This window comes from Emys orbicularis, chromosome 2 (assembly GCF_028017835.1).
Source record: "Emys orbicularis isolate rEmyOrb1 chromosome 2, rEmyOrb1.hap1, whole genome shotgun sequence".
Classification (NCBI taxonomy): domain Eukaryota; kingdom Metazoa; phylum Chordata; order Testudines; family Emydidae; genus Emys; species Emys orbicularis.
In genome coordinates, this window is record NC_088684.1 from 143149224 (window position 1) to 143176600 (window position 27377).

General features: G+C 50.2%; 1 protein-coding gene across 1 annotated transcript in view; it reads right to left on the reverse strand.

Annotated features, from left to right (window-relative positions):
• TET3 (tet methylcytosine dioxygenase 3) overlaps window positions 1-27377 on the reverse strand; it is a 162678-nt gene that overhangs the window by 44763 nt on the left and 90538 nt on the right. Inside the window, exon 3 of the mRNA XM_065398757.1 lies at window positions 15303-17964. Coding sequence (XP_065254829.1) covers window positions 15303-17964 — 2662 coding nt within the window. The remainder of the gene's footprint in view (window positions 1-15302; window positions 17965-27377) is intronic.

Below are 27377 nucleotides of genomic sequence, written 5' to 3' on the forward strand. Positions count from 1 at the left end.
CAAAGAAAAGCGTGCCTCCTCAGCTGAGCCAACAGGCTAGTGTGCATCCTGCCTCTTTGGAGACAGCCGACTTGGTAACTTCTGGGGGTGTCCTGGGACACGGGCGATGTGCTACAGGAAAACTAGAGGGGGTTCAGGAACTGAAGTGCATCAAGTGTTACCAGCAAGGCAAACTACAGGCTGGCAGGGTCCTGAGGCATTGGCTAACACAATGGAGTGTCAGGGAGCCGACACACAGTTTGGCATCAGCAAACGTCTCTCTCACTAAGGCAGAGGGGCAACAAGGTAACTTACAGTTCTGGAGCCTCCCAAAAAGCATCACAGCATGTTCCTCTACTAGTAGCAGCCCACAGAAGAGCTACGCCCTGATTCTCCACTGCCCTGCACTTGGGGCGGTCGTTTATACCACGGCAAAATGCTGCCAAGCCAGAACGCGCAACCAAACCAAAAGTTCTAACGCTACTAGGGAGGCAGTGTGGCCTAACAGATTCAGGAGACCCAGGCTCCTGTTCCTAGCTCTCTCACTGGAATGCAAGTCACTTCCACGCTGCGTGCCTCAGTTTCCCTGTAACATGCTGTTGGAGACACCCAGAGCTGGGAGCCACTGTGTTTCTTTCCTCCCTGCCTCAGCGAAAGTGAGCTTTGCTGGAGATTGGACTGTGTCAGCTCCCAGCCTGTCTGCCTCGCCAGCAAACTCCTCAAGGCTCTCCCAGCCCAAACCTTGCCTAGCAGGTGACAATCAGCGAACTCCAGCCCCCCGGGCTCCTCAGAGAAGTTTCTCTGCAATGCACAGCCCCTACCACCGTACATTCACAGAAGATATAAATTAATGGAGATATCCTATCTCCTAGAACTGGAAGGGACCCTGAAAGGTCATTGAGTCCAGTCCCCTGCCTTCACTAGCAGGACCAAGTACTGATTTTTGCCCCAGATCCCTAAGTGGCCTCCTCAGGGATTGAACTCCCAACCCTGGGTTTAGCAGGCCAATGCTCAAACCACTGTTCGCTGCTCTTTACATCTTATTACCTTAACTGCGGTAAACACACCCTTCCCTTCAAACACAGCCCTGAGTTGGTTTAGAGCCAAAATAAAGTAAGTGTATTACCAAAAGGACATAGGTTAAGTGATACCGGGTAGAAAGGGTAACAAACAAACAAAAGTAAAAATACATTTTCTAATGACTGAGAACTTAACAAGCTACAGCCTTTGCACAAGGTAGTTTCCTCACCAATTTTCCTAGCCCAGCAATGGCTGGCTCGCTTTCAGCCAGGATCCCTGCAGAGGCCAAGGAGTTGGTTTTCCTTGTCTCGTCAGGTGCAGGATAAAGCAAAGTCTTTCTGTGTGCCCTTATACCTCAAAGTCTGCCTTGGTTTCAAAGGCTACATTGCTCCCCTGGGGTTCAGTCTCCTCCATGGGGTGACTCCAATTGATTACAGCTTTCCAATGCGATGCTTCCTGATGCAACTGTACAGTGTAAAATGTTCTCTCCTGCAACCTCGGATACAAATGAATAGTCCATTGAATCTGGCCACACCTGGTTTGAGGTGTTGGCCTCTTTCCTTTGTCTTGAGAAAACCTGTTTATCAACTCCCCCTGACACGCCTGGTTTAAACACCTTTTAATCCCAGACCTCAAAGCATAACATCAGTGAGTATCCATAATTCCACAAACAGCATTGTCACCTACATCTCACAATATTACGGACCAGTACATAAGAACGGCCAGACTGGGTCAGATCAAAGGTCCATCTAGCCCAGTATCCTGTCTTCCGACAGTGGCCAATGCCAGGTGCCCCAGAGGGAATGAACAGAACAGGTAATCATTGAGTGATCCTTCCCCTGTCACCCATTCCCAGCTTCTGGCAAACAGAGGCTAGGGACACCATCCCTGCCAATAGCCGCTGATGGTCCTGTCCTCCGTGAACTTATCTAGTTCTTTTTTGAACCCCGTTATAGTCTTGGTGTCTACAACAGCATGCGGTTCGTTTTCAAATGACACCTTAAAAGCAGCGATACTCAGACTGAGGCTCGCAAGCTGCAAGTGGCTCTTTAATGTGTCTCTTGTGGCTCTTTGCAGAACACATTAAAACACTGTGTGACTTAATTATTAACCAATCTAAGATATTAGCCAATCAGGCTGCTTTTACTGTGTTATTATCCAATTGTAGTTGATAAAATAATAATACCTGGTCAGACCTTTTGCTGTGAGAATATATAAAAATTGTAAATGAAACAATGAATTCATATGACTGTGGCTCTTCTGGGTAATGCTGATTGCTAATTTGGCTCCTGAACCACTGAGGTCTGAGTATCACTGCTCAAAAGGCATATTTTGTACAGTAGTGCGCAGCGTTTGAACATGGGGGCTATGGTCACGTTCCCCCCATCTGTAAAATGGGGCGAACAATACTGACTCCTGCTGCAAAGCACTCGGAGATCTACTGTTAACTACAGAGCTCACAGATCCCCCTGTAGTTGCAGAGGTAGCAGGCTGTAGCTTTTAGCACAGCAGATCAGGGGTTCTAGCCTGCAAGTAAACAGGGCAAAGGGCTGGAAGGAAAAGAACTGGTAGAAGAACCCAAGGACTGGCTAGTATACATAAGCCACAGCTTTGGATCTTGGCAGCACCCATGAGCATAAGCCATGTGGTCAGGGTATGGGAAAGCAAGTAATTACATACATTTATTATTGTTATTTCTCCAGCTAAGTCAATTTGTTAACCAGGGTGGGACTCTGTAGCTCAGAAGACCACAGTAACTTGTACACCTGCCACCTTCAACTGCATCTGCTCCTGCTTCACTGCTATGTGTCGAGTGCTGCTGGAACTGGCGGAGGCAGGGCTTGGTTAGAATGAACACTGGGGGCAGGGGAGGTTTAATAGAGGCTGCTGGACACAGGCAGACCCTGTGGTTCTCTCTGCCTCTCTAGCTCTCCAGCCTGTGCTGCCTTGGGTCACCACGCAGGATCTCCCTAATTCATGGGAGGGATACTCCAGCAGTATGAGAATGGAGGCTGGTGTACTTTAAAGCAGTGCTTTTCAAACGTTTTTTCTGGTGACCCAGTTGAAGAAAATTGTTGATGCCCGCGACCCAGTAGAGCAGGGGATGAGGGGTTTGGGGTGCGGGAGGGGCTCAGGGCTGGGGCAGAGGGTTGGGGTGTGGGGGGTGAGGGCTGTGGGGTGGGGCCGGGAATGAGGGGTTCAGGGTGTGGGAGCAGGCTCAGGGCTGGGGTGTGGGAGGGGGTCAGGGCTCTGTGATGGGGCCAGGGATGAGGGCTTTGGGGTGCAGGAGGGGGCTCCAGGTTTGGGGGGGATCAGGGCTGGGGCACGGGGTTGGGGCGCGGGCCTACCTCGGGTGGCTTCAGGTCAGCAGCACAGCGGGGGCGCTAAGGCAGGCTTCCTGCCTGTCCTGGCATCACAGACCGCGCTGGGCCCTGGAAGTGGCCAGCAGCAGGTCTGGCTCCTAGGTGGAGGCACACAAGCAGCTCTGCGCAGCTCTCGCCCGCAGGCACCGCCCCCCCCCCAGCTCCCATTGGCTGGGAACCGGCCAATGGAGTGCAGAGCCAGTGCTCGGGGCAGGGGCAGTGCACAGAGCCCCGTGGCCCCCTTGCCCAGGAGTCGGACCTGCTGCTGGCTCTTTCTGGGGCGCAGCACGCTGTCAGAACAGGTAGGGACTAACCTGCCTTAGCCGGGCAGAACCACCGACGGGACATTTAAAGGCCCAGTCGGTGGTGCTGACAAGAGCCACCGTGACCCAGTGCCTTACATTCCGCGACCCAGTACTGGGTCACGACCCGCAGTTTGAAAACCACTGCTTTAAAGGAATAGTCAATGGGGTTTCCAACGCTGGCTCTAGCACTGGGAGAATGGGGGACATCACCATGACCGGGAAGCAACTAGAGGATCAATTGATCTCAGAGGACTGCAGAGGCTTGGAAGATTTAGGGCCAGGGAAGACAATCGGCATCATTTCTTGGACTTCCGTGGGCTTTGGATCAGCCCTTTAGAGAGCTGGTTATCCAAGGTGGAACAGCCGGTACCACTAACTGAACCCGGTTCAGACTGTGACCTCACAGAGAACTTGCTGGGCCGGGAGAATTAATGGAGCTCTTCTGGGGCTTCTAGAGAGATTGGAGGGCTTAGGAAGTTTGCTAATCAGGGAAGAAAGTGGGCCTGATCCAAACTCCATGGAAATCAGATTCCCATTAACTTCAATGGGCTTTGGATAAAACTCAGCGCGAGCTTGCCAACCTCAGAGGACCTAGAGAACTCACTCTCCTGGCAGGGAACTTGCAGTCAGATTAACAGCACTTTCCTTGGGGCTTTAGTGAGCACAGAAGGCTCCTTAGTTAGGCAGGGGTTTGCGGTTGGGTTGATTTTTCTTTCCCACTCCTCCCCAGTCCTAATTTTTATTCCCGTCATGTCTAACTGGCCCCGTGCCAAGGAAAGGAGAAAGCAAATCTCAGCTGGGCTGCAGGCGTCCAGACAGAGATCAATAAGTGACACACAGAGGAGTCTGATTTTATTAGTCTAACAGCAGAGACACCTAATAAAGTACCAAGTCCGGCCTCCGACTTAATTGCTTTCTCTTGCAGCTTTTCTTTCTTTTCTTTCCTGCCCAAAATAACCCAAATCTTTCCTGGCAGTGGAGGCAAAACTCAGAGGCCTGGTCTACACTACGTGTTTAGGTCGACTTTAGCCGCGTTAAATCGAATTAAGCCTGGACACGTTCACACGACGAAGCCCTTTCTTTTGACTTAAAGGACCCTTTAAACCGGTTTCTTTACTCCACCTCCGACGAGGAGATTAGCGATAAAATCGGCCTTAGTGGGTCGGAACTGGGTTAGTGTGGACGGAATTTGACGTTATTGGCCTCCGGGAGCTATCCCACAGTGCTTCATTGTGACCGCTCTGGCCAGCACTCTCAACTCAGATGCACTGGCCAGGTAGACAGGAAAAGCCCCGCGAATGTTTGAATTTCATTTCCTGTTTGCTGAGCGTGGAGAGCACAGGTGACCACGCAGAGCTCATCAGCACAGGTAACCGTGATGGAGTCCCAGGATCGCAAAAGAGCTCCAGCATGGACAGAACGGGAGGTACGGGATCTGCTCGCCATATGGGGAGATGAATCAGTGCTGGCTGAACTCCGAAGCAGTAAACGAAATGGCAAAATATTAGAAAAGGTCTCCAAGGCCATGAAGGACAGAGGCCATAACAGGCCATAACAGCAGTGCCGCGTGAAAATTAAGGAGCTAAGGCAAGCCTACCACAAAGCCAGAGAAGCAAACGGAAGGTCCGGGGCTGAGCCGCAAACATGCCGCTTCTACGCGGAGCTGCATGCCATTCTAGGGGGTGCAGCCACCACTACCCCAACCGTGTGCTATGACTCCCTCACTGGAGAAACACACAGGGAAGCGGGTTCGGGGTACGACGAAGATGAGGATGAAGATAATGTAAATAGCTCACAGCAGCAAGGAAGCGGAGAAACCGGTTTCCCCAACAGCCAGGATATGTTTATCACCCTGGACCTGGAACCAGTAACCCCCGAACTCACCCAAGGCGTGCTCCCAGACCCCGAGGGCACACAGGGGACCTCTGGTGAGTGTACCTTTGTAAATATTACACATGGTTTAAAAGCAAGCGTGTTTAATGATTAATGATTAATTTGCCCTGGCAATCGCGGCCAGTACAGCTACTGGAAAAGTCTGTTAACGTGTATTGGGATGGAGCGGAAATCCTCCAGGGACATCTCCAGAAAGCTCTCCTTCATGTACTCCCAAAGCCTTTGCAAAAGGTTTCTGGGGAGGGCTGCCTTATCCCGTCCGCCATGGTAGGACACTTTACCACGGCAGGCCAGTAGCACGTAGTGTGGAATCATTGCATAACAAAGCATGGCAGCGTATGGTCCCGGTGTTTGCTGGCATGCAGACAACATCCATTCCTTATCGCTCTTTGTTATCCTCAGGAGAGTGATATCATTCACGGTCACCTGGTTGAAACGGGGCAATTTTATTAAGGGGACATTCAGAGGTGCCCCTTCCTGCTCTGCTGAACAGAAATATTCCCCGCTGTTAGCCACGCGGTGGGGGGGAGGGGTGAAGTGATCATCCCAGAGAATTGGGTGTGTAGGGGAGGGGAATTAGTTGGGTTTGTGCTGCATGTTAACCCTGAAACCGCAGCCCCTCCTTTTACATTGCAAACCCATTTTAAATGGCCAACCCAACGGGTGCTTGGTATGGTTAATGAGAGCAGTACTGTTTGAAACCATCCCCACATGTTAAGAAGGTTAAAAAAGCCAAAAGACTGTGTCTTACCATGGCTGCCTGCAAGCTGAAATCTGTGGCCTGGCAGTGCGTGAGTTATCTCTCACACCAAACCGGCAGGCCCTCAATATAAGAGGAAAAATGCGACCTTGTAACGAAAGCACATGTGCTGTGTAATGTGAACAGCAAAATTTAACGTGAAAGAGTGTACCCATTGTTCTCTAAAATGTGTCTTTTTTAACCACCTCTCCCTTCTCCTCCACAAGCTGCAAATCTTTCTCCTTCACAGAGGCCAGTGAACATTCGAAAGCGAAAGCGAAGGACGCGTGATGAAATGTTTACAGAACTACAGACTGCCTCCCACGCTGACAGAGCACAGCAGAATGCGTGGAGGCAGTCAATGACTGATTATAGAAAAGCCCAATATGAGCGAGAGGAGAGGTGGCGTGCTGAATCGCGGGCTGAAGATGAGAGGTGGCGTCAGCTTGCACACAGAAGGCAAGAGTCGATGCTCCGGCTGCTGGAGCATCAAACTGATATGCTCCAGCGTATGGTTGAGCTGCAGGAAAGGCAGCAGGAGCAGAGACCGCCGCTACAGCCCCTGTGTAACCAACAGCCCTCCTCCCCAAGTCCCATTGCCTCCTCACCCAGACGCCCAAGAACACGGTGGGGGGCCTCCGGCCACCCAGTCACTCCACCCCAGAAGATTTCCCGAGCAATAAGTGTTAAAGTTTTAAAGTTTTAAACTGCAGTGTGTCCTTTTCCTTCTCTCCTCCCCCACCCATCCCGGGCTACCTTTGCAATTATCCCCCTAGTTGTGTGATGAATTAATAAAGAATGCATGAATGTGAAGTAACAATGACTTTATTGCCTCTGCAAGTGGTGCTCGAAGTGGGGAGGGTAGGGGAGGGGGAGGTGGTTGGTTTACAGGGAAGTAGAGTTAACCGGGTGGGGGGGGAGGGGCGGAGGGTTCTTCAAGGAGAAACAAACAGAAGTTTCACACCGTAGCCTGGCCAGTCACAAAACTCGTTTTCAAAGCTTCTCTGATGCGCACCGCGCCATGCTGTGCTCCTCTAACCGCCCTGGTGTCTGGCTGCGCGTAATCAGCGGCCAGGCGATTTGCCTCAACCTCCCACCCCGCCATAAATGTCTCCCCCTTACTCTCACAGATATTGTGGAGCGCACAGCAAGCAGCAATAACAATGGGGATATTCTTTTCGCTAAGGTCTGAGCGAGTCAGTAAGCTGCGCCAGCGCGCTTTTAAACGTCCAAATGCACATTCCACCACCATTCGGCACTTGCTCAGCCTGTAGTTGAACAGGTCCTGACTCCTGTCCAGGCTGCCTGTGTACGGCTTCATGAGCCATGGCATTAAGGGGTAGGCTGGGTCCCCAAGGATCACGATAGGCATTTCAACATCCCCAACGGTTATTTTCTGGTCTGGGAAGAAAGTCCCTTCCTCCAGCTTTCGAAACAGAGCAGAGTGCCTGAAGACGCGAGCATCATGTACCCTTCCCGGCCAGCCCACGTTGATGTCGGTGAAACGTCCCTTGTGATCCACCAGGGCTTGCAGCAGCATTGAAAAGTACCCCTTGCGGTTTATGTACTCAGTGGCTTGGTGCTCCGGTGCCAAGATAGGGATATGGGTTCCGTCTATCGCCCCACCACAGTTTGGGAATCCCATTGCAGCAAAGCCATCCACTATGGCCTGCATGTTTCCCAGAGTCACTACCCTTGATATCACCAGGTCTCTCATTGCCCTGGCAACTTGGATCACAGCAGCCCCCACAGTAGATTTGCCCACTCCAAATTGATTCCCGACTGACCGGTAGCTGTCTGGCGTTGCAAGCTTCCACAGGGCTATCGCCACTCGCTTCTCAACTGTGAGGGCTGCTCTCATCCTGGTATTCTGGCGCTTCAGGGCAGGGGAAAGCAAGTCACAAAGTTCCATGAAAGTGCCCTTACGCATGCGAAAGTTTCGCAGCCACTGGGAATCGTCCCACACCTGCAGCACGATGCGGTCCCACCAGTCTGTGCTTGTTTCCCGGGCCCAGAATCGGCGTTCCACGGCATCAACCTGCCCCAGGAACACCATGATTTCCACATTGCTGGGGCCTGTGCCTTGTGAGAGGTCTAGGTCCATGTCCATTTCCTCATCACTCTCGTCGCCGCGCTGCAATCGCCTCCTCCTCGCCTGGTCCTGGTTTTGCTTTGTCATGTCCTGGCTCTGCATATACTCCAGGACAATGCGCGTGGTGTTCATAGTGCTCATAATTGCCGTGGTGATCTGAGCGGGCTCCATGATCCCAGTGCTAGCTATGGCGTCTGGTCTGAAAAAAGGCGCGAAACTAGTATCTGACGGACCAGGGGAAGGAGGGAGGGAGGGGCGAGTGACGACATGGCGTACAGGTACAGGGAATTAAAATCAAGAAAGGTGGCTGTGCATCAGGGAGAAACACAAACAACTGTCACACAGAATGGCCCCCCCAGAGATTTAACTCAAAAGCCTGGGTTTAGCAGGCCGTTGATTTGACGGAGGGAGGGGGGAAGGAAATGAATACAGAACAAATCTATTTTTTACATCTTAAGACGACGGTGCAGCATGACTGATAGCCCTCGGCATTTTCTGGGTGCTTGGCAGCAAATACTGGGCGCTTGGCAGTTAGCCTTCAGGCCTATTGCACGATCTGCTGCTCAGGGAAGACTCTGCTAACGTGCGATGAGCCAACAGGGTGCTTGGCAGAAAATGGCATACTACGACTGATAACCATCATCATCAAGACAGTTCCATAGGACTGAGCATGTCTGCCCAGATGCCCATGATCGACAGCCACTGCTGTACGACGATGACGGTTACCAGTCGTAATAAACCATCTACTGCCAAAAGGCAAAAGGCAAGGGCTGGTGCAATGCAGCCCTACGGCTGCCAGCCCCACGGCTGCCAGCACCCAGATCGCCGATGAAGGCTACCAGTCATGCTGCACCGTCTACCGCCAAAAGGCAGTTAGCTGCTGCTGCTGTGTAGCAATGCAGTACCACGTCTGCCGGCACCCAGATGACATATGGTGACGGTGAGCTGAGCTGAGCAGGCTCCATGCTGGCCATGGTATGTTGTCTGCACAGGTAACCCAGGTAAAAAGGCGCTAATCTATTGTCTGCCGTTGCTCTGACGGAGGGGGAGGGGGCCTGACGACATGTACCCAGAACCCCCCCGCGACACTGTTTTGCATCATTCAGGCATTGGGATCTCAACCCAGAATTCCAATGGGCGGCGGAGACTGCGGGAACTGTGGGATAGCTACCCATAGTGCAATGCTCCGGAAGTCGACGCTAGCCTCGGTACTGTGGACGCGGTCCGCCGACTAGAGCACTTAGAGCATTTTATGTGGGGACACACAAAATCGGCTGTATACAACCGATTTCTATAAAACCGGCTTCTATTAATTCGATCTAATTTCGTAGTGTACACATACCCAAACACAATGAAAGTTTCAACTCCACAAACGCTGGGAGTTTCTCTGCATTTCTTTGGTGCCGTTTGGTACAATCACCGCTTTAAATTTACAAGCCAATCAATAAATAATGACTGCTGATAAAAGCTCAGTTTTTGTTTGGCCAGAAGCCAGCTCCCAATCAAAGAAGGGGTCTTCTTTTTGTGGCCCTCTGTTGTTTCCAATACACCCCAAATTCTTTCCTTAGCTTTTCTATGCGAGCGCAACATTGGTGAAAACGCCCAGCCTATTTAAAGCCTCAGGGGGTAGTAGGGTGACCAGATGTCCCGATTTTATAGGGACAGTCCCGATTTTTGGCTCTTTTTCTTATATAGGCTCCTATTACCCCCTGTCCCGATTTTTCACACTTGCTGTCTGGTCACCCTAGGGGGTAGGCGGAGCCTATCAGACCAGAAGGCCCACCCTCTCAGGTGAGGGAGGGGCCACAGGACTCCAATTTAACTGCGGACAGGGGACATAAAATAAAAAAACAAGGATGGGGGTTGAAGATGTATTAGCAGGAGTGTTGTAAGCATGACACAAGAAGGAATTCTTCCGCTCTACTCCGCGCTGATTAGGCCTCAACTGGAGTAGCGTGTCCAGTTCTGGGCACCATATTTCAGGAAAGATGTGGACAAATTGGAGAGAGTCCAGAGAAGAGCAACAAAAATGATTAAAGGTCTAGAAAACATGACCTATGAGGGAAAATTGAAAAAATTGGGTTTGTTTAGTCTGGAAAAGAGAAGACTGAGAGGGAACATGATAACAGTTTTCAACTACATAAAAGGTTGTTACAAGGAGGAGGGAGAAGAATTGTTCTTCTTAACCTCTGAGGATAGGACAAGAAGCAATGGGCTTAAATTGCAGCAAGGGAGTTTTAGGTTGGACACTAGGAAAAACTTCATAGATTCTAGGGCTGGAAGGGACCTCGAGAGGTCATCAAGTCCAGTCCCCTGCCCTCATGGCAGGACCAAATACTGTCTAGACCATCCCTGATAGACATTTATCTAACCTACTCTTAAATATCTCCAGAGATGGAGATTCCACAACCTCCCTAGGCAGTTTATTCCAGTGTTTAACCACCCTGACAGTTAGGAACTTTTTCCTAATGTCCAACCTAAACCTCCCTTAACCACCCTGACAAGGGTGGTTAAGCACTGGAATAAATTACCTAGGGAGGTTGTGGAATCTCCATCATTGGGGATTTTTAAGAGCAGGGTGGACAAACACCTGTCAGGGATGGTCTAGATAATACTTAGTCCTGACTTGAGTGCAGGGGACTGGACTAGATGACCTCTCAAGGTTCCTTCCAGTCCTAGGATTCTATGATGATCCAGGGTCAAAGCAAGGGATCCAGAGAGGGACACCACGCAGAGAACCTCCAACATAGATTCATAGATTCTAGGACTGGAAGGGACCTCGAGAGGTCATTGAGTCCAGTCCCCTGCCCGCATGGCAGGACCAAATACTGTCTAGACCATCCCTGATAGACATTTATCTAACCTACTCTTAAATATCTCCAGAGATGGAGATTCCACAACCTCCCTAGGCAATTTATTCCAGTGTTTAACCACCCTGACAGTTAGGAACTTTTTCCTAATGTCCAACCTAGACCTCCCTTGCTGCAGTTTAAGCCCATTGCTTCTTGTTCTATCCTTAGAAGCTAAGGTGAACAAGTTTTCTCCCTCCTCCTTAGGACACCCTTTTAGATACCTGAAAAACTGCTATCATGTCCCCTCTCAGTCTTCTCTTTTCCAAACTAAACAAACCCAATTCTTTCAGCCTTCCTTCATAGGTCATGTTCTCAAGACCTTTAATCATTCTTGTTGCTCTTCTCTGGACCCTTTCCAATTTCTCCACATCTTTCTTGAAATGCGGTGCCCAGAACTGGACGCAATACTCCAGCTGAGGCCTAACCAGAGCAGAGTAGAGCGGAAGAATGACTTCTCGTGTCTTGCCCACAACACACCTGTTAATACATCCCAGAATCATGTTTGCTTTTTTTGCAACAGCATCACACTGTTGACTCATATTTAGCTTGTGGTCCACTATAACCCCTAGATCCCTTTCTGCCGTACTCCTTCCTAGACAGTCTCTTCCCATTCTGTATGTGTGAAACTGATTTTTTCTTTCTAAGTGGAGCACTTTGCATTTGTCTTTGTTAAACTTCATCCTGTTTAACTCAGACCATTTCTCCAATTTGTCCACATCATTTTGAATTATGACCCTGTCCTCCAAAGCAGTTGCAATCCCTCCCAGTTTGGTATCATCCGCAAACTTAATAAGCGTACTTTCTATGCCAATATCTAAGTCGTTAATGAAGATATTGAACAGAGCCGGTCCCTAAACAGACCCCTGCGGAACCCCACTCGTTATGCCTTTCCAGCAGGATTGGGAACCATTAATAACAACTCTCTGAGTACCGTTATCCAGCCAGTTATGCACCCACCTTATAGTAGCCCCATCTAAATTGTATTTGCCTAGTTTATCGATAAGAATATCATGCGAGACCGTATCAAATGCCTTACTAAAGTCTAGGTATACCACATCCACAGCTTCTCCCTTATCCACAAGACTCGTTATCCTATTGAAGAAAGCTATCAGATTGGTTTGACATGATTTATTCTTTACAAATCCATGCTGGCTGTTCCCTATCACCTTACCACCTTCCAAGTGTTTGCAGATGATTTCCTTAATTACTTGCTCCATTATCTTCCCTGGCACAGAAGTTAAACTAACTGGTCTGTAGTTTCCTGGGTTGTTTTTATTTCCCTTTTTATAGATGGGCACTATATTTGCCCTTTTCCAGTCTTCTGGAATCTCTCCCGTCTCCCATGATTTTCCAAAGATAATAGCTAGAGGCTCAGATACCTCCTCTATTAGCTCCTTGAGTATTCTAGGATGCATTTCATCAGGCCCTTAACTTTTCTAAGTGATTTTTAACTTGTTCTTTTTTTATTTTATCTGCTAAACCTACCCCCTTCCCATTAGCATTCACTATGTTAGGCATTCCTTCAGACTTCTCAGTGAAGACCGAAACAAAGAAGTCATTAAGCATCTCTGCCATTTCCAAGTTTCCTGTTACTGTTTCTCCCTCTTCACTAAGCAGTGGGCCTATCCTGTCTTTGGTCTTCCTCTTGCTTCTAATGTATTGATAAAAAGTCTTCTTGTTTCCCTTTATTCCCGTAGCTAGTTTGAGCTCATTTTGTGCCTTTGCCTTTCTAATCTTGCCCCTGCATTCCTGTGTTGTTTGCCTATATTCATCCTTTGTAATCTGTCCTAGTTTCCATTTTTTATATGACTCCTTTTTATTTTTTAGATCATGCAAGATCTCGTGGTTAAGCCAAGGTGGTCTTTTGCTTAACCACGAGATCTTGCATGATCTAAAAAATAAAAAGGAGTCATATAAAAAATGGAAACTAACCACCAACATCACCCAAAGGAACTCTGCCTGGATTTGTGAATGGACAAGGGACCAGAAAAAGGCCCCGCAACTGCAGAGAACCCTTCTCTCCCTAGTCAGCCTTCTTCCTCCTGGACTGACAGACAGGCTGGAGAATGAGCATCGCGGTTTGTCCGCAGAACAGGTACAACATAGGCTGCTTCCCGAAACGTGCCCGTGATCCTGAGGGATCCCCCTTGGAGGGTGACGAGAGAGTTCAGCTAGCACTGTTGCAAAGGCCCATGTAGGGCCCAATCTGAAGGCCACAGGAGTCTTTCAATCGATTTCAATGAGATTTAATTGAAATCTTTACAGGGACATGTTCCAGTGATTTATACCCTAAAATGTAGCTTTCTCTGCCGAAGAAAAAGGGTCACAAAAATGCACAGCCCCAAAACTTTCAAAAAGATCCTCTAATTCTCGGGGCCTCCGTTTCTGGATGCTCCGTTGGAGACACCTGGAAGGGGCCTGATTTCAGAGCGACTGCGTACCCACACCTCTAAGTGACGTCTGTCTATACTGCAGCCAGGTGTGAGGCCCCTCGCCCGGATAGACTGATTCGCGCTAGGTATGCTTGTGCGCTAAAAGCAGCAGTGTGGATACTGCGGCTTGGGCGGCAGCTCTACCACGCAATCCCCTGGATCTGAGCGAGGGGGCAAAAGCCAGAGTCTCTGCAGGAGCCCCAACAGCTAGTGCAAGTCTGTCTGCCCAGGCCTGGAGGCTTGATCCCAGCTGCAATGTAGACATACCCAACGGGAGCTGCAGAAGCTCGGCCCTTCTGAAAATCAGCCCCTAAGGCCTGGTGGAAATTGGCGTAGTTCCCTTGACTCCAGTGGTGTTCTGCCGATTTACAGCAGCTGAGAAGCTAACATATATGTCCCTAAAATCTGACACTCAAAACAGGAGGCACCAAATATTAGAGGCTATTTTTGAAAACTTGTCCCCTCTCCGAATAGAATTGTTTTGTGATTTCTTTATTCTCAGTTTCCACAAGACCAGGCATTTTCGTTGGGATGAAATTTAAACATTCCTGGCAGCGTTAGAAACCCAAACGCCGTAGCTTGACATCAGTGAAGGAGATCCATAAAGTAAAACTGCCCATCAACAGGGGCATGGAGATGGCTCAACTTCCGCCACCCCCGCGGCCGGAAAAACAAATGGGAGAAAAATTAAAGTTGAAATGTAAGCGCATTGAGGCAGGGACTGGCAGTTGTTATAAGTTTGTACAGTACCGGGCACAGCAGGGCCTGACGGGGCATTACCACAATATACATGTTAGAATAGAATAATAAAATAATAATGAGTTGAAAAATTCTTTCCGTTTTCATAATCTAAGGTATCATAATTAACATAGGTAGAGATTTCCTTTTAAAGATATAATTTGATTTTAGTAGTATATCATTAGGAATATATGCACGTAGAATCATAGGTTAGAAGGGACAGCAAGGGTCACCTAGTCTAACCCCCTGCCAAGATGCAGCATTTGTTGTATCTGTCAGTGGTTCTCAACCTATTTACCATTGTGGGCCGCATCCAATACTACCTATATGGCCCTGAGGATGTCACATGGGCTGCAGCTGTGTGCTGACTGGGCCACAAGCAGCCCACGGGCTGAGAACCACTGAACCATCCGAGACAGATGGCACATCTCTCTCTCATACCTATTCTGCTACTGATGTGGAATCTTTAACAGTGTGCTCACGCAGGCACCTCTCCCCCCACCCCCCACCGCAGTTAAATGTCTTTGCAGTTCACCTTAAAATAATTGCAATGGATTCCAGCATACCCCACAAATCCTGATTGGGAAAACAATCCCTGTTCATCACTTTCCAGCTTTATTTTGTCCAGGATACTTACAAAGATGCTAGAATCCTTGTATATTTCCTCCTGTGTTGCAAACCTGTTCACTTATTTTTCGCATCAGAGTGAAATTCACCCCTTGCGCAGAGGATCAACACAAGACCCTACGTACCACTCCAGTCTCTCTCTCTCTCTCACACACACACACACACCCTCCCTTCTGCAGTCTTTATTTAGCCCAAACTCCCCCCACAGCCTAGCAGATCCAGATCAGGCCCTTGTAAGTCATGGAGAGGTGGCTTCACTTACCCACGCAGTCGCAAGTGGGGAATTCCGCCTGAGCCCGCTTGGCTGGGGTGTCCAATAAACTTTTTGTTGGCGTATCCAAGTATTTCAAAGGAGATTCCAAAAATCCACTGAGGGTTGGCGTAAACGGCACGTCGTTCTTGGTCGGGGTCCCGTCTAGGTAAGTAGCATCCGTGTTTTGGTTTTCCTCGGAGTAAAAGCAAGTGGTTGACACCACGGTGATAGCACCAGAAGATTCGATTTTAATCTGCTTGGGGGACCTAGCTGCAAAGGGGTTCTCAAAATGCTGCCCCATCCCGGGCGACAGCGTAAAGCCTTTGGATCCCACTTCGGGAGCTTCAGCCAGGGGCGGCACTCCATCTTCGACAGCCGGCACTTGGAGGGTTGAGTCTGAGCCCCCTGGCAGTTCTGGAGAGTGGCTCAGAGAAGACGATGGGAGGGAGAGAGGCTGGGGGGGCAGCCCGTCAGTGAGCGGAGCTGGGAGGTCAGAATTCTGCAGGCTGAAATTTTCCCCAAACTCTGCCTCGAACTGCCGGATCAGCTCCTCCAGCTTGTCGTCCACCATGAGCGAGTTCTGGGCCGGCAGCGGGTCCGACGGGTTTAAGGGCTTGTGGGGAGCTTGGTCCTGCCCGTCGCCGGAGGGAACAGCAGAGCAGCAGGGTGCGTAGCTGGAGACGGGAGTGCCGGGCGGAGCAGGGCGGCACGCAAAGTTCTGGTGAAGGTGATGCTGTCGGTTTTCCTCTGGGCTCCCTTGGCTGAGAGCACCCGTTTCCTGAGTGTTGGGAGCCTGGCTTCTGTCGTCCAGCTGCTTTTGCAGTGGAGACTGTGCAGCGGAGCTGGGTGTGAATAGTGCAAGAGGCGGGGGCTTGACAGGGGTGCCAGGGAAAGGCTGCTCAGTCTGCATCTCTTCTGTCGGGAGCTCAGGGGCGGTGGCTGAGTGAAATCCTTCCAAGCTAATTTGCCTCAGGGGCAGGAACAGTGGTTGTGAATCCTTCTGCTTGGACTTCTTGATCTGGACTTGCTTCCGGACTGGCTTGACCTGGGGGGGTTTGTCGGGCTGAATTTTCTTCTTCTTCTCTTTGGCCTGCTTTTCAGATGGCTTCGGAAGCAGGGCCTGAGAGCCGGGAGCCCACCAGCTGGGCAGCTGGTCCTGTGGGCCCGGCTGGGCCAGGTTCTGGTCCAGGAAGAGATTGCGCTTATGATGGAGGTGCTGCTGCAGCACCATCTGGGTCTTCTTATGGAAGTCCGTTTCTTGCAGCAGCTGCGACAAGTGCTGGCTGGGGGCCAGCTTGGGATGGCCGCCCCCAGCTTCCTTCTTCAGAGGCGGGACCAGCGGCTCTTGCTTCAGCTTGATGGCTTTGACCTTGTTGGGCATTGCTTCAGGCCTCTTAAACACCGACTTGATGTAATCGTTGGCGCTGCCCAGCAGCTGCTCCAGCTCAGCCATCGGGTCGCTCACCAAAGAGGCGGGCGGGTCGGAGTTGAGCATCCACAAGTTGTTTTTTGGCTTGGGTCCTTCATCCCACGGCTCGGGAAATTCCAGTTTCTGGGGAGTGGAGGTGAAATTGGGGAAGAGGCCCGCAGGCTCCCGGGGGGCGCTGGGTTCGAGGATATACTGGGGCTCCGCCGGCTGCCAAGAGGACTGCGTAAGGGCCCGAGACGTCTGGAGCACTTTGTGTCCGCCGTAGGGTTGTGCGTTCTGGCTCTGGTACTGCTCGTTGCTGGATGTGGGTAGCACCGGGGGTTCGTCTGGGCTGAAGGGGGACGAACAGACCAGCTGCTCCTTGGAGGCGAACGACACGGATGGCAAGGGGCTGCCGGGAGTGGTTGGAGTCACCCTGGCCGGCGGCGGGAGAGCGGACGACAGCTGGGTCAGGGCTTCTATGGCGATGGCTGTCTGGAGGCTAATGTTCTTCTCCTTGGCGATGTTCAGTGCACTTTGGGAAAAGGGGAGGCCATCTGAAGGGCATGGCTTAAGCGTCTCCACCACGGCAGGCACCTGATTGGGAGTAGCACCTTTGTCTAAGGGCTGGTGGTGGGCGTCGCTGAGATGCTGGGATGGGCAGGTCTGCCCCTCCCCAAGGGCCGACTTGATCTTCTGCTCCAGCCACTCCAGGTAGTCGGGACACTCGGGGCCGTCACAGTTGCAGTTGGGGGGCTTCATGCCGTGCTTGGCCAGGGTCAGGGCAGCCTTCAGGGCGTTCAGGTCCTCACCTCCAGGGACGCCGTCGGGCTGGGGGAGCCCTGGGTTGCCCCCCCCTCCCCGGCTCATCTCCAAGTTGAATTTCTCATACAGCTGCGTGCTCAGCAGCGACGGGGACCCGGTGGCTGGCATTCCGTAGGAAGACATGGCCTCGGCCACGGCGGAGAAGGCCACCAGGTTCCGAGCGTCCTCCAGGTTCGCATCGTTGGCGGCGTCCCCCCGGCCCGGGGCCGGAGCGCTCTCCCACTTGGCTTTCTCGCTCGAGTGCCGGGCGACAGGCTGGCTGGCGAGCCAGCCGTCCGTTTCCATTAGCAGGGCACTTCCCCCAGCCTGCTGGCTCCCCCCATTCACCAGGCTGGGCCCGCTTCCTTCCTTCAACCTTCTTTCTTCAACATAGTTAATTGGCCCTTCTTCCATTTGGCCTGTTTTGGGTCCATCAACTGGGTTGCCCTCCGAACCTGTCTGAGAGGAGAAAAGCAGAGGGTAAATACCCACATAGCCACCCTGGCACCCCCAGACCATCCCTCTTTTAGGGTGAAATCTGCCCCCCCCCCGGAGAGGGCCAGCAGGAGGCCTGAGTGGTACTAATGATGGGAGCGCCAGAGTAGAGCAGACGCCAGCTTTTTAACCATAGTGCCATCTGAGGCCTTGGCTGCCTGTAAACTTGCACTGGTTTTGTTAAACCCGTGCAAACCCCCGTGTGGATGCTCTTATTCCGGTTTATTTCACCTTACCTGACAGTGATTTCCAATCGACTTAATCTAGACTGGAACAATCCTGGTTTGAATTGAAATCAGAGCATCCACACGGCATTTGGCACTGGCTTAACCACATCGGTTTAGGCTAAACAGGTGCAACTCTGTGTGTGAACAAGCCCTGACATGCTCACGGCAAGTCTATGGACAGGGGTTAAAACGCGAGTCCCTTGTCTACATTAGTGCTCCCAGATGCACCGGCGGTAGCAACAATGGGAAATGTTAAAGATCTAATGAAGACTGGGCGTATGACTGGGATCTTCCCAGGAGCAAGGTGCGTACCTCACTAGGCATCCCACTGAGCAAACCCTTTTAAAGGCACAAGCCTCACTCACCTTCCCCTGCTCCTTTTGTTCCTTTCCTCACTGATTCTAGCCCTGAAAGATACCTGCTTGGATCTCTTTCTGCCTCTCTGTTTCCTTTTCCTCTGCTCCATCTGTTTCCCCCTCTCTGCCTGTGTCGCTCAGCTCTGGGAAATGTTATCACAGAATCGGAAAAGTTAGAGACAGGAAATAGCTATCAGTGCGGGTCAGCTAGTCCATCTCTCAGCGGCCAGGTGCAGCTCCCTCTGGACTCTTTTCGAGTGCTTTTCTACCTCTGGCTAAACAGTGGCTGGAGGGTGGCTTGCAAATCTCCAATGTCTGCTTTTTACCTCCACTCTCCATGGGTTGGTGAGTGAAACCAACTGGATGGAAATGACTAGATTACATTCAGGGCAACGGTGGGTTGGGCTCACAATGAAGATTTACGACTTATGTGGAACAAATTTGGACGGTCTCTGTCCCAGTGCCTGATGGACAGGGGCCATGTCACAAAAATCACCACCAGAACCAGTACCAATTGACTCCTTCATTAGCAGCCTTGGCAGAAGAATCAAACGGGCCATATAGAGCAAACGCGCCTCTTAGCTTCGGGCTAAAGTCAGCAGCACAGGGCAGCTGGTGCTGCAGCTACCCATGTCTGCAGTTCTGATCAAAGCGTGGACAGGGCCCAAAAGAGAGAGGTTTGAGCGTGTAGGTCAAGAGGCTGCTCTCTGTTTGACCCCAACTCTAGACCTAGCTGGGAAATCTATTCCTGCTGCTGTAGTCAGCACCCTGTGCATTGCATGTGTGAAAGTCCAGACACAAGCCAGTGGGGTCTCCGGAGTGGGCCAGTTTATTGCAAGTGGAAGCAGAGTGACTAGCCGCATTAACAAGTGTCAGCTCACAAGCCCAGAGTGCCTGGCATGCGGCATTCCAGCATCGCAGGCTTCCTAGCGATATCAATCACAGTGCCTGCACAGCTGGCCCTGGGGCAGGGACACAGAAAGCCCTAGGGTGATGCAGTATATTGGGTAGGGGACGTTTTAAGTCTGCTATCCAGTCCGTCTTGAGGAGAGGTGGTTGGAGTGGATCTCCGTAAAGGCAACGCAAGCAGCGTATAATACTCTGCACTTACAAGGCACTTTTCGTCAGCAGACTTCAAACCATTTGTAAGCGTTCTTACCTCCAGTTTACAGATGGAGAACTGAGGCACTGAGAGATTAAGTGGAGTCAGGAATAGAAATAAGCTCTCCTGAGAGGAGGCAGCATGGTCTAGCAGATAGATCACTGGTGTGCGACTCAGAAGACCTGGGTTCTATTCCCACCATCGGCCTGCTGGATGATCTTGCGCAAGTTACTTCACCGCTCTGTGCCTCACTTTCCCCAGCTAAACACAAGGATGATAATACTGAACTGCTCTGCAAAGGGGTTTGAGATCTACTGATGGAAAGCAATACATGCATTATTGTAATGCCCAGACGTGCTCTATCACGCCACACTGACTCTTAATCCTCATTATACCCTTAGGAGGTAAGTTTCATTGCCTCCACCTTACAGATGAGCAAACTGAGGCACAGCCCCAAAGCCTAAATTTCCACTCATTCTGGCTGCTTGATTTTTTGTAGGGGGCCCAATCTGCAACACCTACAGCCTGATTTTCAGAGGTAATGAGCACCTGAAGCTCCCATTGACTTCAACTGGAGCACTGGGTGGTCGGCACTTCTGAAAACCAGGCTGTAGGTATCTCATGTTGGGCACCTAAAAGCGGAAGCACTCAAAATTAGTGGCCCCTGCAAAGTGACCTGGCCAAGGCCACACAGGAAGTCAGTGGCAGAGCTAGGAAATGAACTAGGGCAGTCCCTACCTACTGGACCACATCTTCCACTGTGCAAGCACCAGGAGCTCTTTCTAGATTGTGCATATACATACGGCTCACCCACTGTCTATAGACATGCAACTCTGGAATACAGCCACCTCTACCCAAGGGAGGCTAAAATGCACTGTTTCAGGAGGGGAAGTTGAGAATGAACTTTTGCTATTGAAAAAACAAGGAGATTTTTCCAGAGGCTCAAAACAATCCCCCAGGAAATCACGGCTCACTGTAACAACCCCTCCTATTGCAGAAAGCATCATGCAATCCCCACAGCAATTCCAAGAAGCAGAGCCTTTGGTTAGCGTGCCCGTTAACTGTAACTTACGAGCCCAATTTGGGGAACGAAATGCATGCTAATTCAAGGGGGTCTATTTCACCTGTTCGTGCAGATGTATAGCTTCCATTCTTTGCCTCTGGGCTGAGCCGCGTCAGTTTAACCTGGCTTCTACCAATGTCACTTAGATCAATCAGGGACGGGTTTAAGCTAAACCAAATTAACAGGGTATATACAGGGTTTTGCACCAGTTTGAGTAAACCAGTTTAAATACCAATAAAAGTTAAACTGATGCTACTTGTGTGTGTGTAGACAAGGCCTCACCTGGTGCAAATTTGCATGCAGACAACCCCTAATTTTATCTATGGTGCCCCTCACCCTAGCATCTGCCTGTCATGCAATAGGCACCGATTTCACACTCAGCCCTTACATCTCAGCATTAACGGTGGGGGAAGAATAGGCCCCTTAGGAGATCTGCAGACTGGAGAATGCTATTTTCATGACCCAACATTCTCTTGCCCCGTGGTGCTATTTTTAATCCACTCTATCGCACATTTAACCAAGGCTGAAAGGAAGTGAGGGGCTGGAGAGGTGGGATGCGAGTTGATATTTTTAGAAGTTTTGCTGATATCAGGAGAGCTTCCTGAATGCTAAAAATATAACAAGCCTTTTTGGAAAAAGAGCAGTGGGGGCTAGAGTGCCCCATCTCCCAAAGTGGTCTGTTTACCAGCACTTGGGGACAAGACTTTTTATATGGCCACTGTCAAGTGCAGTAGCTGGAACTCCAGATTAATGTACTGTAGGGATCAGTGCTGAATCAGCTGGGGGACAAACCAGAGAGGACCTATCTGCTCAAAGTACAATAGCTTCCTATGTGATCCTGCGAGGAGTTGAGGGCATCCTTGTCTCCTTTGAAAAAGCTTTTCCAACACAGCAAGAATGACATTTGCAACACTGATGCCTCCATCCACCCAAACACCGCCCCCCAGTAAATAAAAAGTAGAAACCAACAACAAACAAGCAAATCAAATCCTCAAGCGGAACTTTTTACCCCAAAAGGGAAAAGTGCCCAATTTCATGAAGTCCACTAGTGCAGCAGTTTTCAACCTTTTTTCATTTGCGGAAATTGTCAAATGGAGGTGTGGACCCCTTTGGAAATCTTAGACAGTCTGCGGATCCCCAGAGGGCCGCGGACCACAGGTTGAAAACCACTGCACTAGGGACAGCATTATAACTACTGCTATTGATTGTGTACGGAAGGTGCTCAAATACAACGGTGATAGGTGGTAGAATAAAACCAACTGGATGGATCCCTACTAAAAGGCAAACATATCCCTGTTAACAGACTGATTTTCCACAAAACATTTCAAAGGAAACTAAAAACATTTCACTCCATTCAAAATTTGCCGAGGAACTTTATTTGCTTTTTCATGTCAATGAAATAAAAAGACCCCAATCATGTACATTCAAATTGAACATTTTCTTCTCCCTTTTTCCCACTGGAGTAAAAAGGGGGAGGGAAAACCACATTGAAAACGTTTCGTTTTGAATTGAATCAAAATGAAATTTGTCCCTTTGACAAAATAACTTTTTTTTTTCCTGCGGAAAATTCCGTCTCGTTCAAAAAAGAATATTCTTGCCCCCGCCTCCAAAAGAAAAAACTTTCTGACAAAACAATACTGACTGCTCTAGTGAAAATCCAAACCGGTATCTCTATTGCTCTATTACCCCAGCACAGCAGTCACTGTTGCTGGGAGTTATCAGTGACCTACATGGATTTGGCATCAAAGGTCTCTAGGCTGGGCCCTCTGTTTGGCAAGTGCTCATGTTATGGGGAGCATACAAATCCCAGAAGTGACTCCTAGAAATTACTGTTAAAATGAGGGCGGTGTAATGCCATGGGCTGAATTAAGGCTAAACAAGGCCTATTCCCCCAGTGATTCAAACCACCCTCCCTTTTACCTGGACAGATTTTTCCTACCCCTGGAGCAGATCTACCTCTGCCAGCACTCCTGGTGATGGAGCCTCACCTTGAACCTCCTCCTAAACAGGCGATCTCGGGTGCTGCGCTACTGACTGCCCCTCTGACTCACTGCCCCGGATGCCAGGATTCCCGAGTCTTCCCTAATCCAGCCCTGTGCCGTGTAGAGACGACGGTGGGGGCATACCATGCTGGATGCCAGCGCTGGACAGGAAAATTCTTGCTGAGGTTTCAAAGTACGGGGCATGTCTGTACATTTAATAACTGATCAGCATTCAGGCAGCGGACCCCTACAAAGCACCTTTAAGGCAGGAGGTCAGGGAGAGAATGCTAGTGTCCCCAGCCCACTAGCTACAGGCACAGGGCAAACATCCTAGAGCATGTGCATTTTTATGAAGCCTGAGTATTTCTAGGTGGAAACTGTTTGAAGTCTGATTGCAGTAGGCGGACACTCCACTTGAGTTCAGGCTTCTAAACTGCAGATAAGCATGTTGCTGACTACAGAAAAAAGCTGCATAATGAAATACGGGCCACTCCCAGCTAGTCAAGAGACTTTCCTGCCTGAGAAGTCGTTCAAGCTCAGTCCTGCATACAAAACGCCTGCTGAGTTCAGTGGGAGTTCTGTCCAAGTAGGTGCCACAAGTTTAGGCCATAAAGGTTTCAGGATATTCTGACATATATAACAAGACCTTATAAGGTTAAACACACACAAACCTGGCATAGATCAGCAAATCTCCACTAACATTGGTGGATCTCTGCTGATCTACGCTAGCTGAGGCTCTGATTTCAACTTGAACGGGGCTCAGATTTCAACTTTAAAGGAACAGAGATCTGAGGGTTTGTCTCTCTCTCACGCTTTGGCAACGCACGTATAGCTTTCCAATACCAACAGCGCTTCAATGAACTGAACTGAAGTGAACTGCCTGGAAGCGGCATACCTCTTCTTTCTACAAGCAACACCTAAGCTCTCTCTAACTAAAAGCTTAAATTCTTTTCTATTTTGTTTTTGCAATTTGCTGACTGTGCACAACAGCACTTTGCGTCGTCGATTTCACTATTTTTCCACCTGCAGTCAGTTAGCAAGATACAAACCAACAAACTTCAAAGACCCTTATAAACATCCACCAGGGGAAGAGGAAACTACCCTTGTTAAAAATCCTTTGGCATGGAAATTTTAAAACAAGATTTCGGGACATTCAAATTTGAAAGGGGAATAAATGGAAATTTTAAAAAATGAATTTTTAAAAAATGAAGCTGATCATTTCCCTTTAAACAATCACGTTTATTGCCTCTCGTCCTGCAAACCCTTATTCTCCAGAGCAGACCCACCATGGACTGCAAGCTAAAAATGATCAAGAATGCAAAGAATCTCATCTATTATTATTTCTATCATCGTAGCATTTTAGGAGCACTGTACAAACACAGAACAAAGAGATGGCCCCCACCCTGAACAGCTGATAATTTAAGTGCTGCTTCTTATAAACACCAATATAAGCCCTGACTTGGCCATCCAGACCTGGTCAGTAAAATATCTAAGCCCATCCTTAAAGTGATGGAACCCTCCCACTACTATATCATTATCCCCACTTTACAGCTGGGGAAACCGAGGTAGAGGGCCTGATCCACCGCTAGCACAAACAGGCACAAGCCTAGTGAAATCAGTGTCCACAGGGGGGTTGAAACTGGTACAGGGAGATCAGCGGCTTGGAATCTAGCGGAGTCTTTGATGCAAGCGCTCTCTTTTCCAGGGCATTGTCTACTAGGGGAAACAGAAATCGCTCCTGCTCCCACATGGAATGATACTCCACAGCCACACAACAGAATCTGGAACATCGAGAGTAACTAGGTCTCTTCTCCGATGGACCCCCACTGACCTCAACCAGTCCCTTGAGTCTTTGTAGTTAATATTTGCAGGCCTTATAGTGAAGGGTTTGGGTAGCTGAAGCCCCCGGCCTACTGTAGGTTAGCTGCAGTGGAAACAACTGCTGGGCATGCTTCTAAAGCACTCCTGCTAAGATGATGTTTACACTACAAGCTAGGGATGTGTCTCCATTGCTCGTGTACATATACTAGCGCTTGCTCACATCCAGCTAGTGCAAGTATAAATAGCAGCGTCGCCGCAGTAGGTAGCATGAGTAGAAGCAGCTTAGCCATGCCACTGACAAAACTATCGGTTTCAGGCGGGTACGCGATCAGGGAATCATACCTCTAGTTCATAGTGTAGACATAGCCTAAGCGTAATCTACTCGATAGGGCACTGGAGTGGGAGTCAGGAGATTGGAGTTCTGCCACTGACCCGCTGTGTGACCCTGGGCAAGTCATTTCACTTGATGCCTTTGTTTTCCCTCCCACCCTATGTCTGTTTAGACTGTAAATTGTTGGGAGCAGGGACTGTCCCCTGCTATGATTTACAGTGCCCAACACAACTGGGCTCTGATCCTGATTGTGCCTCTAGATGTTACTGTACAGATGATAAAAATAAACCTGAAAGGGCCACGTTCTCCAGAGATACAGAGAAATTCTCTCCCCCCAGGATAGCTAAGTTCTAAGTAGCTCTGGAGCATGTAACGTAGTAACCCCCAACTCCGCTACCAGGAAAGAAGAGGGGACCTCATGGGACCAGAATTCCAGTATATGAGGGCATGTCACTCAGGTGGGACCCTAAGGGTATGTCTACACTGCAATAAACCCCTGTGACTAACCAGTGTCAGCTGATAGGCTTGCGGGGCTCAGACTGCAGGGCTATAAAACTGCAGTAGAAACGTTCAAGGTCAAGCTGGAGCCCGAGCTCTGGGACCCCGCAGGGTCTACCCAGCAATTTTATAGCCCCACAGCCCATGTCAGCTGACAAGGGCCAGGTGTGGGTGTTTTACTGCAGTCTAGTCATGGAACCAGAGAATCGTAGGGCTGGACGGGACCTCGAGAGGTCGTCTAGTCCAATCCCCGGCACTCATGGCAGGACTAAGTATTATCTAGGCCGGGGTGGGCAAACTTTTTGGCCCGAGGGCCACATCTGGGTATGGAAATTTTATGGCAGGCCATGAATGCTCACGAAATTGGGGGTTGGAGGATGGGAGGGCTCTGGCTGGGGGTGCGGGCTCTGGGGTGGGGTTGGGAATGAGGGGTTGAGGGTGCAGGAGGGTGCTCCGGGCTGGGGCTGAGGGGTTCGGAGGGCGGGAGGGGGGATCAGGGCTGGGGCAGGGGGTTGGGGCACGGGAAGGGTGTCAGGGGTGCAGGCTCCGGGCAGCGCTTACCTCAAGCAGCTCCCGGAAACAGCGGCATGTCCCCTCTCCAGCTCCTACGCGTAAGTGCGGCCAGGCGGCTCTGTGTGTTGCCCTGTCCGCAGGCGCCGTCCCTGCAGCTCCCACTGGCTGCTGTTCCTGGCCAATGGGACCTGCGGGGGCAGCGCTTGGGGCGGGGGCAGCGTGCGGAGCCCTCTGGCTGCCCCTACGCATAGGAGCCAGAGGGGGGACATGCCGCTACTTCCAGGAGCCGTGCGGAGTGGGGCAAGACTCTGACCCTCCTCCCCAGCTGGAGCGCCAGAGCGGGGCAAGCCCCGGACCCCACTTCCTGGCAGGAGCTCAAGGGCTGGATTAAAACATCCAGAGGGCCAGATGTGGCCCCCAGGCCGTAGTTTGCCCACTACTGATCTAGACCATCCGTGACAGGTGTTTGTCTAACCTGCTCTTAAAAATCTCCAATGCTGGAGATTCCACTACCGGAGATTCCACTACCTCCCTAGGCAATTTATTCCAGTGCTTAACCACCCTGACAATTAGGAAGTTCTTCCTAATGTCTAACCTAAACCGCTCTTGCTGCAATTTAAGCCCATTGCTTCTTGTCCTATTCTCAGAGGTTGAGGAGAACAATTTTTCTCCCTCCTCCCTGTAACAACCTTTGTCCCCTCTCATGGTCTACACTGCATTGTAAACCTGGACTTGGGTTTGAGACCAACCCCTCCTACCATCTACACGCAAATCTGTCTGACTCTGGTCAGCAAGCACTCAGGACCCAAGGGGGAGCGAGTGAGTGGGTCTGAGCCCGAGACCAGCTGAGACTCGATTCCAAGCCCTGTCATTTTGCAGTGTGGACACAGATCAAGCTGCAGACCTGAGTCAGATGGTCTGCATGGCACAATATGGATGTGTTAGCACAGCTGTGAGACCCAGGTCCAGCAATTGTAAGACCAGGTTTACAATACAGTGTGGACGCTCCAGTGTGGGCTTGGAAACACTGAGTCCACAAGCTTGGGTCCCACAGACCCCAGTTTACAATGTAGTGTAGACAGACCCTAACTGGCCTGCAACTCCCATGAACCTGACTTTGTTTCACTGTTTATTCAAGGAGCCTAGATACTATGGTGATGGGCACAAGCTAAGGGATAAGACATGATGAGAGAGGAGATAACTAAAAGATAAGAGGATGGCTGGCTGGATAATCGGGATTTGATTTGATTGTAATTAGGTTGTAAGCTCCTGAGAGCATGGACAGCAGTGGACCATGCTGTCTGTCAGCAATTAACACATAATAGTAAATCACCATCACTTGTCTCTATGCGCACATACACACACGAATTCTCCACGGCGCTCTCTGGAGAATACACTGTAGGCAGCAATCCTGCCCTGGACTGAGGGCGTCTCACAGGGCTTTTCCACCTCTGCATGTGTCTGACTGCAGGGACATACGGTGG